Genomic DNA, 12,612 nt, shown 5'->3' with positions numbered 1-12,612 from the left:
GTCTTCGGACAGCACTGGCCCCCGGCCTCTTTGAGTGAGATGGGCGCACAACCCTAGAGTCTGTCAAGACTGGCCCGTACGGGCAGGGGTACCTTTACCTTTAGGGTTACCTTCACTTTTCAAGGGAAGAAAACGGGCTGTGGGACTTTTCTGTGACCAGTTGTCCTTTTCAGATCCAGAACACACCTTTAATCCAAACATGCATCCAGGGACCCATTTCTTCATCTTTTCCGCCTGTTTGTCTGGTGGTGGTAGTGCTGAAGTTTCAATCCACCTTAGATCAGGCTGAAACCTGGTAGTGAGTCTGCACCAGTTGGACTAATGCCCCAGACATGGAACAACCTCATGGCTGAGGCCAGAAGTTCTTCCGTCTCTGCCTTTTATAAGATTTACAAACCCCATCTGCCTCATCTGGTGTCTGCTTGCTAAATTTATCAGCAGCCTGTGGTTTCTTTTCTTTTTTATGTGACTGCACCTGGTATATGTTTTTTTTAACTGTTCAGCTTATGGTTCAAATGCGCTCATTTGCATTTAGGTTGTGGTTTTTAAATATGTATCTGTTGTTTGCATGCTACTTTGGGTGAAGGAAAATCTGCACAGAACCGTTTTTAAACAAACATAAATAGGCAAGTTTAAGCCCAGTCAGACGACAGCTGTACCAAGATTTCAACCATTGTATGTAGAGGGGTTCTTTGAGCAACATTAGCTGTGTTCATATGTCGTAGTAAACCATAGTTAATAGTTTACGGTGATTGCGGAGATCACTCTGACTTTGCTTCTCTACAGTAACAAACCCTGATCCCGGCTTAGTGTTATATCCGAACTGGGGTCGTGGTTTGACTTCACATTGTGGGTTGTTTGGAGTAAAACTATCCACAATTCTTGATTCAGATGTAACATTAAACCAGGGGCTGCCATTTGTTGCTTCTGAAGGGAAGCTGCAAAGCAGAAGCCATCTGTATGTTCATGGTAAACCATGAGCTATGGTTTATCGTGATGCACACGCCTATTTGCTGTGTTCTAAACCAACTACATCCCTGCTTCCCTAGAATGACTTGGGGTATCAATATTGCTCTTGTCCTTGTAACAACACGCTGAATTACTATTTGGAAATACAAACATGCCAGGATTTCCAATAAACTCTTCTGCCAAGTGCCAGAACAAGGTAACAGAATGGAAGGAGAACTCTTGTGCCCTGCAGTGTCTTCCTTCTTCCAACACATTACTATTCAGGCGTATTACCTTGTGTGTGTCTTCATGAACTCCCTTGTTGAAGCGCTTCATCATTCTCCGCAGATACGTCTCAAACTCGACCTGCCTTTTCTCTCTGCAAGAGGACCAAAACAAACCAAAGAGTGAGTGCCATGCAGTGATGTTCTCAAGGCCTAACTTTTCAGCTTCTGAGCAGGAACCTGAAGCCAGAAAACAAAACAGCACATCCATATGCTACTGTGTGCATGAGGCTACATACACTATAGCTCTGTTGAAGGACTATACCTGAACAGGAAATTTTCCCTCATGGAGGAGAAACAGGACCCTGCCTGCTAGCCCTGTTGCTCCTACCTTCTCTGTTCCTGACCTTCTGTTCAGTGGGGAAGGTTCAAAGGGGGATTTTACTTGCGTTTGCCTGAGTGCGAGTAGAACTCTCCCTGCAATTGGGGACCCTGATAAAGGGAAGGCCAGGGAACGGAGTGGGCAGGGCCTGTCAGGTGAAGCTTCATGTCTCCTGCATGCTATGCTATTTCCTGCTCAGGCATAACTGGGTTTGTGTGTGCTACTGGTTGTGTGAATTTATTTCCTGTATTTATATTCTGCCTTTCTAACCAATTTAGGCTGCCAAACCAATATAACAGAACAGCCTATTACATTTTTAATTCTTGTTTTCTTGTAAGCACTGTAAAAAGAAGTGGATCCAGCTGCCCAACACACACACACAAACCACAAACAAAATGCCAACCAAGAGCTACCAAAAGCTTAGCAAGCAGAAACATTTTTACTTCACATCTAAAAGGCACCCGATGAAGATAGCTTAAGGGTCGGGAAAATTTCTGCTTGCACAACCTAACATCTCCTGCAACCACTGAATTCCCCCTGCCCCCCCCCCCCCAAATCTGCTCTGGACTTTCCCCCAACCCATCAGAATAGATCTGAGGTTGAAGTCAGGGGCAGCAAGAGGAGAATAGGGAGTGGAAGCTGTGTTGCATGCGCCAAAGTCATTCGGCTTGCACAGTGACTTTGCTGAATTCACCCCTCAAGTCCCGGTCCCACAGTGGAAAAGGCCCTGCCACCCACCCAAGTTCCGGAGATGGAAATGTCTTAAGCAAGGCTCTCGGTAGAAGAAAGTCTTCAACCAGGCAGCCTTTTTTCATTCCAGTGGTTCCAAAGGGCGAATCAGCCACAAAGGCCTGCTAATACCAAACTCACAGGCCTCAACTTACCTTCTCTCTCTTTTCTTTGCCTGCTCGGGTGTCTCAATTTCTATCTCAACTGTTTTGTTGGGCAACGCCGGTGCAGGAAGTTCTTTGAGTATCTCTATCTCAGGTTGATGAAGTTCTGGAAGCAAACATTCCAGTCTAACTAGTGTGTCTCCAATAATGTCCAGTAAGATGATGAGCAGTTAAATTCTAACTCAGGGCTGCTTCTGAAACTTCTCAGCACTGGAGCTTAAGCCTAATGGCAGCATTATGCAACAGCAGGGTGGAGGAACCTGAGGTCTCCCCACCCCTGGGAGGATACTTTGACAGGGGGGCAAAATTCAGCTATGATAAAACTTGGGTGACTTTGGCATGACAATAACGTGTCCAAATAATGATAAACCAAAATAACCAAGGGAACCAAGATTTACACAGCAATTTTTAAAAAATGTATTACCTTCCACATCTTCCCACTCATCCTCACTTTCATCATCTTCATCATCATCGTCACCATCTTCTTTTTCATCTCTCTTTCTCTTTGTGATGGGAGATTCTTTTTTTGTGTTTGTTTCCTTCTTTAGAGGAGTGCTCTGCAGACCACTAGGATGTGGGGAAAGAAACAACCGCAGAGTTGAAGGGGATCTCAAAGGTTATTAGTCCAAGCCTTTCAATGAAGAAAACCCACTGTCAGACAGTTTGTACCTCCAGGAATTTCTTCCAAACGTTAGCTAGTTTAAGGGAAAACAACTCGCACAGTTAAGCGAGCACCTGAAACCGACTTTCTAGAGAATGTGTATCTGATGGCCCCAGAAAACTGTATTTCTCTTCCTCTCTCACACACGTTCCAGGTTTGTGTAGATTCATTCAAATTTAATGGGGAAACGAGGCAAGATTCCTCACCCCCACCCCAGTACAAGACAGACGTTTAAGCCTTGACTCTTCCTGCAGCCAATCAGAAGCCATGCTTGGGTTTCTGAACATTTTGGAATTTGAATGGACTTCCGGAACGGATTCTGTTCGACTTCCAAGGTAGGAAAGAGAACAGATGCATCTACTCTTTAGCATCTCATCCACAAGTCTGTTAAGGTGAAATACCAAGACTGAGAGAGGATTAATTCACATTGCGGTGGTTTGGATGTAAGTCTAGTAGTTTAATTTTACATATAAATAAATACGTGCGCACCCAAACAAAGACCAAACATTTTACCCACGCATCAGCATCAGGTTTTCTATGGGTTCAGAGGACAAGGCTAAGAGGAAGCCCCCAAAAAAGAAATCAATCGTATAATTACCCTAAGGATGACATGAGCGGATGTTCGGATTCAAGAAATAAATAAATAAATCAGCTCTCAATGAAAACCCTAAGCATTTAGTTACCTGCATTTTACCCTTTTTTTACAGGACCCTTTACTTTCTACCACTTTATTCTTTTCCTCCTTCACTTTGGGCTTTGGTCCTTTCTGATTCGAATTTCTGCAGGGTGGCTGAACGATATCCCTCTCCTGTTCCTTTTCCTTCTTTTTTCCAGAAGCTGTTTTGGGCAACCTTTTCTTCTGACTGGGTTTTTCCTCTTCAAAATCATCTGTATGGAAAGAAAATGTGACGGCGGTCAAAAACTGTTAGGGTGGGGGATGGGAATGCAAGCTTAATCCGAATTAAACACCCAAACTGGTTCCAATAGTCTTTTCCATAAACCTTTATAATTTCTTCCTCCCATTAGATCGTGAATCAACACTACTGTGATGCACCATGAACCCAAAGTTTAAACCTGATTGTTATTATTTTGCCGCTGCTATTTCTACTTTGTTATACAACAACACGGGACAGCTGCGTATTCCTGCGTCGCAGGGGGTTGGACTAAATGATCATTGGGGTCCCTTCTAACTCTACAATTCTATGAAAAAGACAGGAGGGAAGATATCCAGAGCTGCCTCTCCATTTGCAGAATGACTAGCAGGAGTCCACTAAACCAAGGGAAGTGGTATTTTCAGCTGTAGGTCTCTGTGCCGCTTCCCACACTATGGGGGGGGGGGTTCTCAAACCTTGTGGAACAGACGGGAGCGTCACAGGGGGCTACAGTATAAATGAGGAATTGCCTCCCCTTCCCTTATGTTAACAGATACTTCCTTAGGTTAAAAGTGCTAGATATCACCAAGCTTATTTACAGAAGCAGAATCTTAAGACTGTGGAAAAAACACTTTTCTGAATCATTTTACTTTATATAAAAGTTTCTATCCCACCTTTCTAATGCTCATGCACTACTTGGTTAGGTAAAGGTAAAGGGACGCCTGACAGTTAGGTCCAGTTGTGACCGACTCTGGGGTTGCGGCGCTCATCTCGCTTTATTGGCCGAGAGAGCCGGCGTACAGCTTCTGGGTCATGTGGCCAGCATGACTAAGCCGCTTCTGGCGAACCAGAGCAGCGCACGGAAACACTGTTTACCTTCCTGTCGGAGCGGTACTTATTTATCTACTTGCACTTCAATGTGCTTTCGAACTGCTAGGTTGGCAGGAGCAGGGACCGAGCAACGGGAGTTCACCCCGTTGCAGGGATTCGAACCGCTGACCTTCTGATCAGCAACCAGGCTTAGCAAATTTAAAATCGCAACATTATGCCAAATAATGCAATGTAACATGCAAAATACACTCCCCCCCTTGATCATACATCAGGAACTTTTGCTGTTCCTAAGGAGAATGTTCATGTTTAGGTAACAAGGGTAACCTCTTCATATGTATGTGTGTGTGTGTGTGTTTAAACGAGACAACTAGGAGGAAACCACTTTTGGTAACCACGTGACATAGTTGTATAAGGTAGTATCAGGAACATGAGAAGTTTGAATTACAAGCAGGCTGCCGAACTTTGGCCATTCACAATGGAATTCCAGCCAGAGCATGTGCAAAACTGTTAATTTTTACATAACCCAGGAGTGGGCGTGGCACAAAAGGAGAGCAAGCCCAGTGAACCGTGGGTAGCTCAGTCGGTGCATGAGACTCTTAACCTCATGGTCGTGGGTTCAAAACCCACCTTTGGCAAAGGATTCCTGCCTGGCAGGGGGTTGCACTAGAACTAGACTCACGTGGTCCCTTCCAATTATGGTTCTAAACTGCAATCCAAACTCCTGGGAGTAAGCCCCGTCGACTTCATGGGACTTACTTCTGAGTAGCCATGGTTAGGCTTGTTGTGACGTGGGGTTTGTGATTTCAGCTCTCTTGACATAATCAGCTGGAGACAGTTCTCTAGTAACACTTCTTTATTACAGCAAACAAGACTGAAGACTGAGGAGGGGAAAGCTACATTTATAGGGACAGGGGACTAGCTAGAAAGGATACATTTTGGAGGGAACAATATCAGGCAATCACAGTCCTGCCTTTTGGAGGAAACCAATAAGACAGAGGATCCAAATACAGCAGTTTAAATGAACCAATAGTAGCTGTACCCCCTGAAACCAAAAGGCAGTTACTTTACCCTAATGCAAATATAGACAATAATAATACAGATATAAAATCCTTTGACTCAATACACAACACCCCTCCCCCCCTAGTGAGCACAGCAGACGTAATCTCTCAGGTACTGTGGGGTCCTACAACTTCTACTTGATCTCCTGACAACAGGCGTTGCCGGTTCTGGATTGGGTGTTACCTGTGGTAGAGGGGCTGCTATAGGGGTTTCCTCAGGAACAGATGGAGTCCCAGACATCTCAGGGTTCCCTACCTGTACCTCGTCATCATGAGGACTAGCAGACCCTGGTTCATTTGCTGAAGCCCCTGGTGACTGCACCTCTGGGCCATTTTCACTCTGGTCTTGCAGCTCTGCGTCGTTAGCCAGGGATGAATTATCTGACTCCTCCCTGCTGAGCGCCCGGCGCCTCAGCTGATCTATATGTCTCTTCCAAACTTGCCCATTTTCCAAGGTTACATAATAGGACACAGGTCCACTAGCCCGGGTGACCACACCAGCCACCCACCGCGAACCTCGTGAATAGTTCCTCACCCAGACCAGATCTTCAGGGGCGAGATACCTTGTTGTGTCAGTCTCAGCCTGGGGGGTTGCTCTTGAATTATGGTTTGGCATTTTATCCGGGTGGACATAATCCAGCACCGTTACCAGTCTTCTACCCAAGAGCAGCTCAGCTGGCGACTTGCCCGTCGCAGTACACGGCGTCGCATGCTGCAAAAATAACATTCGCGCGATGCGAGCTGACCAGTTACCCTCCATTAAGCGCGCAATGGATTCTTTGGCTGTTCTTACCATGCGCTCAGCCTGCCCATTGGAGGATGGGTGAAAGGGCGCGGATGTGACCCCTCTTATGAAGTTATCAGCCAAGAATGCCCTGAATTCTTGGGATACAAAAGCTGCCCCATTATCTGATACAATGGTCTCAGGTAACCCGTGGGTTGCAAACAGCTGCCTCAACACCTTGATTACGGCAGCTGATGCCATGCTAGGGACCATCGCCACTTCTAACCATTTGGAATATGCATCGACGACAACCAAAAAGACCTTCCCCTGGAATGGCCCAGCAAAATCTAAGTGCAGCCGGCTCCAGGGAGATCTGGACTGCTCCCACCAGTGAACTGGTGCTCTGGCCACTTCTGGCCGCACCTCTTGGCATGCCTTACATGTTCGTACCCATTGTTCTATGTTCTGGTCCATTCCAGGCCACCACACATAACATCGGGCTAGCGACTTCATCCTGACCATTCCCGGGTGTCCCATGTGAAGCGTCTCAAGCACCCTGTTTCTCAGTGGTGCTGGGATGATCACCCTATCTCCCCACAGGAGACAACCCTTATGCATGGACAACTCGTGCTGCCTTGTCGCATAAGGCCTGAATTTGTCTTCATGCGGACCACCTGGCCACCCCCTCCCCACCCAAGTGAGCACACGGGAGAGAACAGCATCTTTCCTCGTTTTCTCAGCTATATCAGTAGCCGTTACAGGAGCCCCCGGAAGTGTTTCCAGCATCATTATGTGCTCCGCTGGAGCGGGATCCTCATTGCTCCCGCCAGGAAGGGGCAATCGACTCAGCGCATCAGCGTGGCACAACCGTTTCCCCGGCACATGGGTCAAGGTGTACTGGAACCCGTTCAGGAATATAGACCAACGCAACATTCTGGGGGAGAGAATTTGTGGCGTTTGTTTGTTCGGGTTGAACAACCCTAACAGTGGTTTGTGGTCCGTTTCAATGGAGAAATGGCGACCGTACACATAATCATGGAACTTTTTGATTCCTGCCACAATTGCAAGCGCCTCTTTGTCAATTTGAGCATAGTTGCGCTCCGTGGGCGACAACGTACGGGAATAGAAAGAGATGGGCTTTTCCGACCCATCCAGTTCCCTATGACTCAGCACCGCCCCCAGGCCGTATTGAGAGGCATCACATGCCAGGACCAGCGGCTTTGACTCATCATAATGAGCAAGGACGCTCCCGCTACTCAGCATTCTTCGCAAGGAGTCAAAAGCCTTCTGCTGCCCCTGCCCCCATCGCCACACATTCTTTTTCTGCAACAGTCTATGTAATGGTTCAGCTACCGAAGCTTTATGGGGTAAGAACGAATGATAAAAGTTAATAAGTCCCAGGAATGACTGCAACTCCGTCTTGTTCTGTGGTCGTGGTGCCTCGATGATGGCCTTAATCTTAGCATCTGTGGGGTGGATGCCTGATGCATCAATTTTAAACCCCAAGAAATCCACAGCTGGCACCCCAAAACTGCATTTTTCCTTTTTCAGTTGCAACCCCACCTCCTTGAACTTGAGCAACACTGCACGGACACGCGCAACCAGTTCCTGTGGGTCTTTTCCAGCAATCAAAACGTCATCAAAAAATGGCAAGACCCCCGGCAGACCTCTTAACAGGCGTTCCATGAGCCCTTGAAAAATCCCTGGGGCCACACAAACTCCAAATTGTAATCTGTTAACTCTGAACGCCCCTTTATGTGTGACAATAGTCTGTGCTTCCGCTGATTGTGGGGTTACTGGCAGCTGTTGGTAGGCTTGTGCCAGGTCAATTTTGGCAAACACCTTGCCCCCAGCCAGTTTAGCCAACAGATGTGATACGACTGGAATGGGGTATGAGTTTCCCCTGAGTGCCTTATTGATAGTACATTTGTAATCTGCACAGATCCTGACTTCCCCATTTGCTTTAAGGGGCGTGACGATTGGAGTCTCCCACTTAGCAGAGTCCACGGGTGAGAGAACTCCCTGCTTGACCAATTTATCCAGCTCTGCTTCGATCTTGGGTTGCAGTGCAAATGGCACTCGCCTTGGTTTGAGTCGGATTGGGGCCACCCCAGGGTCCAACTCGAAGTCAACTGGGGGCCCTTTATAACAACCCAGTTTTCCATTAAAGAGACCAGCAAACTCTTTGCATAATGCCTCGCTCATCTCAGGGCAGGTTTGGATTGAATTAAGCCCTGATATACTCAGTCCCAGGGCGGGGAACCAGTCAGTGCCCAGGAGACTGGGGCGACTGCCCTTCGCAATCACCAGTTTGAGTACAGCCTGTTTGTCCCGGAACTGAACTCTCACGGCACACATTCCCATAACATGGATGCGGCCCGCTGAGTATGACTGCAAGGTTGCCGGGAAGGGCTCCAGAGGGGGCAACTTACCCCTGGGGAAGAATGTCCTCGCGGTCTGGTCCGACACGATAGTGAATCCAGATCCGGAGTCCACCTCCATGTCGCACTGCTGACCCTCAATCTTCACCTTGACGTGTGCCTTGCCTTGCGCTGGGAACTGCACGACCCTCCCGTTGATCTCCGTTACATAGTGGCAGTCCTTTAGAAAATGGGTTGCTGTGGGCGGTCTGCTATGCTCCAGTCTAGGTGTTCCTGTCGCTCCCAACGCCGCCGATCTACAGACCCTGGCGATGTGACCTGTCTTCCCGCACGTCCGGCACATAGCATCCCGGAAACGACAACTCTTCCGCTCATGGTTTCCGCCACAACCTGGACACCTGCCTCGGTGATCTTTGTGCACTGTGCAGGCCTGACGCACTGACTCGACCCCACGGACTGGGCTCTGGCTCGGAGTAGCCTCTAGCTCGTCCATGGCATGCGCAACTTCTATCTGTGGCTTAGGGGCCTTGCGACTGGCATCAAGCTCCTCTCTTTCATAATTCTCCGTGGCGGTGGCCTCCTTCAAGGCTGAAGCAAGGGTAACCTCTTCTTTAGCCACGATGCGTCTTCTGGCTTTCTTGCTGCTCAGACCACCGATAAACCGATCCAGGAGAGTCTCTTCCAGATTTTGGAAGTCGCAGTGCTGAGCGAGCTTCCGCAGTTCAGCTAGAAATGCAGATACAGACTCCCCAGCACGCTGCTGCCTCTCATGAAACTCCATCCGCCGGGCCATCTTGGTCTCAGTAGGCGCCAAATGGCTTGTTAGGCAGGCAAGAATATCTTTGAGAGATGTCTCACTTAGCTTCGCTGGAGCAAGCAATGCCTTGGCCAGCTTGAAGGTCTCAGGCCCACAGTAGCTCAGGAATGTGGCCCTTCTTTTGCTGGCATCGGTGATCCCTTGAGCCACTGCGAAGAACTCGAAGCGTTCGACGTAGTCTTCCCACGTGTGGGGCTCTGATGGCTGGAAGGGCTCCAATACCCTTGGACTCTCCATTGTCCTGTGGCAGGGTCGTCTTCTCAGCTGGCCAGTGAGTCTTGTTCTTAGCTGCAATCCGGACTCTGAGGCAGGGCTGCGTTTAACCGCTCCTCAGCATTCCGGATCCCATCCTCGTCGCCAGTTGTTGTGACGTGGGGTTTGTGATTTCAGCTCTCTTGACATAATCAGCTGGAGACAGTTCTCTAGTAACACTTCTTTATTACAGCAAACAAGACTGAAGACTGAGGAGGGGAAAGCTACATTTATAGGGACAGGGGACTAGCTAGAAAGGATACATTTTGGAGGGAACAATATCAGGCAATCACAGTCCTGCCTTTTGGAGGAAACCAATAAGACAGAGGATCCAAATACAGCAGTTTAAATGAACCAATAGTAGCTGTACCCCCTGAAACCAAAAGGCAGTTACTTTACCCTAATGCAAATATAGACAATAATAATACAGATATAAAATCCTTTGACTCAATACACAACAAGGCTTGAGTTGCAAAGGCTGTCAAGGAACAGGCTGTCGGTTAAGGTTATTCTGCATCCCTCCGGCCGCCACTCACCCTCTTGCTGCTGCTGCTGCGTTTTAGGACCGGAGGAGGAGGCGGAGGCTGCAACTTCTCCCTTGAGCTTCTTGCCCACCCCCGGCAGCTGCACGACCCCCTTGCGCTTCTTGGCCATCCTGATCCACGGCAAATCGGCCTGGAGGAGCGGCGGGAGAGGCGCGTGCGAGAAGTCACCGGCAGGCGCGGATGGAGGCACAAAGGAAAAAAGCCAAAACAGCAGGGAGGGCAGGAGGGAGGGAGGGAAAGACGATCTGCGGAAGAAGGCGGCTTAAAAACAACACGGGGAGCAGGGTTGTTGCATCTGTTGTTCTCCCTTTCTCTCGCAAGTGGCCCCGCGCGATGCTGGGCTGGCAGCTTGCGTTGCTCCTCCTTCCTGACGTCCCTTCCGTGCCGGGTCTGAGCGGCGTGCAGCTTGCAGCCTTTGGGGGGCGGGGGGGAATGAAGATGCCGTTCAGGATTCAACAGCTTGGCCCTCCTCACAAGCGACAGGGCAACTGATAAGCATTGCAATATAGGGATTTTGGCAATGGGACTCTCGGGCACTTTGAGATCACAGGGCAGCCCGCCACCTCTCAGAAATAAGGAACATGGTTTGAAACTTGTGGCGCTTTATGGAGAAGTCCGTCCCCTGCACACACGAACCCAGAATAAAACCTGATACAATTTTAGTGGCTTTTTCCCAAATCAGGCCCAAAGTGCTCCCGCTCCAAATCCATAGTAAGGTACATGGCCAAAATCAACCTTCTTTTATGTGTGTCCTATTTTGTATTTTATGGGAACTTTCCCCCAACTTGCAGCGCAATGCTATACATCAGGGAGTCTTGTGCCGCCAAGGAGTCCAGCAGCACAATCCTAACCATGTCTACTCAGAAGTAAGCCCTACTGAATTCAATAGGACTTACTCTCCTTAAGAGGGATTAGGACTGCATATGTATTATGCCTGGCACAAGGCTCTTGTTTTTTTCTGCAACACAGCTACTCCTCTGGCAAGTCTATACATTTTATACAGAAGTACCGTAAGTCCCAGGACGCTGGTGGCACTGTGGGTTAAACCACAGAGCCTAGGACTTGCTGATCAGAAGGTCGGCAGTTCAAATCCCTGCGACGGGGTGCGCTCCCATTCGGTCCCTGCTCCTGCCAACCTAGCAGTTCGAAAGCACGTCAAAGTGCAAGTAGATAAATAGGTACCGCTCCGGTGGGAAGGTAAACAGCGTTTCCGTGTGCTGCTCTGGTTCGCCAGAAGCAGCTTAGTCATGCTGGCCACATGACCCAGAAGCTGTACGCCGGCTCCCTCGGCCAATAAAGCGAGATGAGCGCCGCAACCCCAGAGTCGGTCACGACTGGTCAGGGGTCCCTTTACCCTTTACCTTTACCATACGTCCCACTGAGTTTGACAGGGTTTACTGCCAAGTGAGTGGTCTTAGGATTGCAGCGTTATGGATTTCAGGCTTGGGAGAAGAAATTTGGCATCAGTTTACTCCCTTTATTTTAGTTTGTGAAATACAACACAATCCTATACATGTCTACTCAGAAAGCATGTGTGTGTAGGATTGTAGCCACCCAATCCTAAATTCACTTTCTAGGGAGGAAGCTGCACTGAGTTTCATTGGACTTATTTCTGAGTAAAGAAGCTGGAGATTGAATTGTAAGGCGAGCTTACAAAGATGAAGCTAATTCTGTGAGGCCAACATCACTAGTTTTGTTTCCTCCAGTGCTTACAAGTTTTCAAGCCACACAGGGTGGTAGGCAACATGCAGACATGTGACGAGCGGCAGAGCAACTGCTTTGGATGTAGAAGATCCCAAGTAGGACTGAAAAAAACTGCTGGACAGCCATTGCTGGTGAATGTTGACAATGCCAAGCTAGATAATGGTCTCACTTGGTGCAATATAAGGCAGTTTCCTACATTCCTGTGACATGCTTGTGTTCTTCCTGGAAGATGGCATCTGTCATAAATCTGTCCAGGGCCTACAACACACTTACATATTCATCACTAGACTGCAAGGATGACTTGTTTATGTGAATGGGCT

The 12,612-nt window shown here is 48.4% G+C and overlaps 1 protein-coding gene across 1 annotated transcript in view; it reads right to left on the bottom strand.

The window, feature by feature from the left end:
• XPC (XPC complex subunit, DNA damage recognition and repair factor) overlaps positions 1-12,612 on the bottom strand; it is a 30,266-nt gene that overhangs the window by 16,680 nt on the left and 974 nt on the right. Inside the window, exons 2-6 of the mRNA XM_083426944.1 lie at positions 10,580-11,001; positions 3,792-3,996; positions 2,872-3,014; positions 2,439-2,553; positions 1,243-1,327 (exon numbers count right to left, since the gene is read on the bottom strand). Coding sequence (XP_083283070.1) covers positions 1,243-1,327; positions 2,439-2,553; positions 2,872-3,014; positions 3,792-3,996; positions 10,580-10,697 — 666 coding nt within the window. The 5' untranslated portion in view covers positions 10,698-11,001. The remainder of the gene's footprint in view (positions 1-1,242; positions 1,328-2,438; positions 2,554-2,871; positions 3,015-3,791; positions 3,997-10,579; positions 11,002-12,612) is intronic.

Source organism: Podarcis tiliguerta (assembly GCF_965153285.1).
Source record: "Podarcis tiliguerta genome assembly, chromosome: 2".
Lineage (NCBI taxonomy): Eukaryota > Metazoa > Chordata > Lepidosauria > Squamata > Lacertidae > Podarcis > Podarcis tiliguerta.
This window is presented reverse-complemented; position numbering and strand designations above follow the sequence as displayed.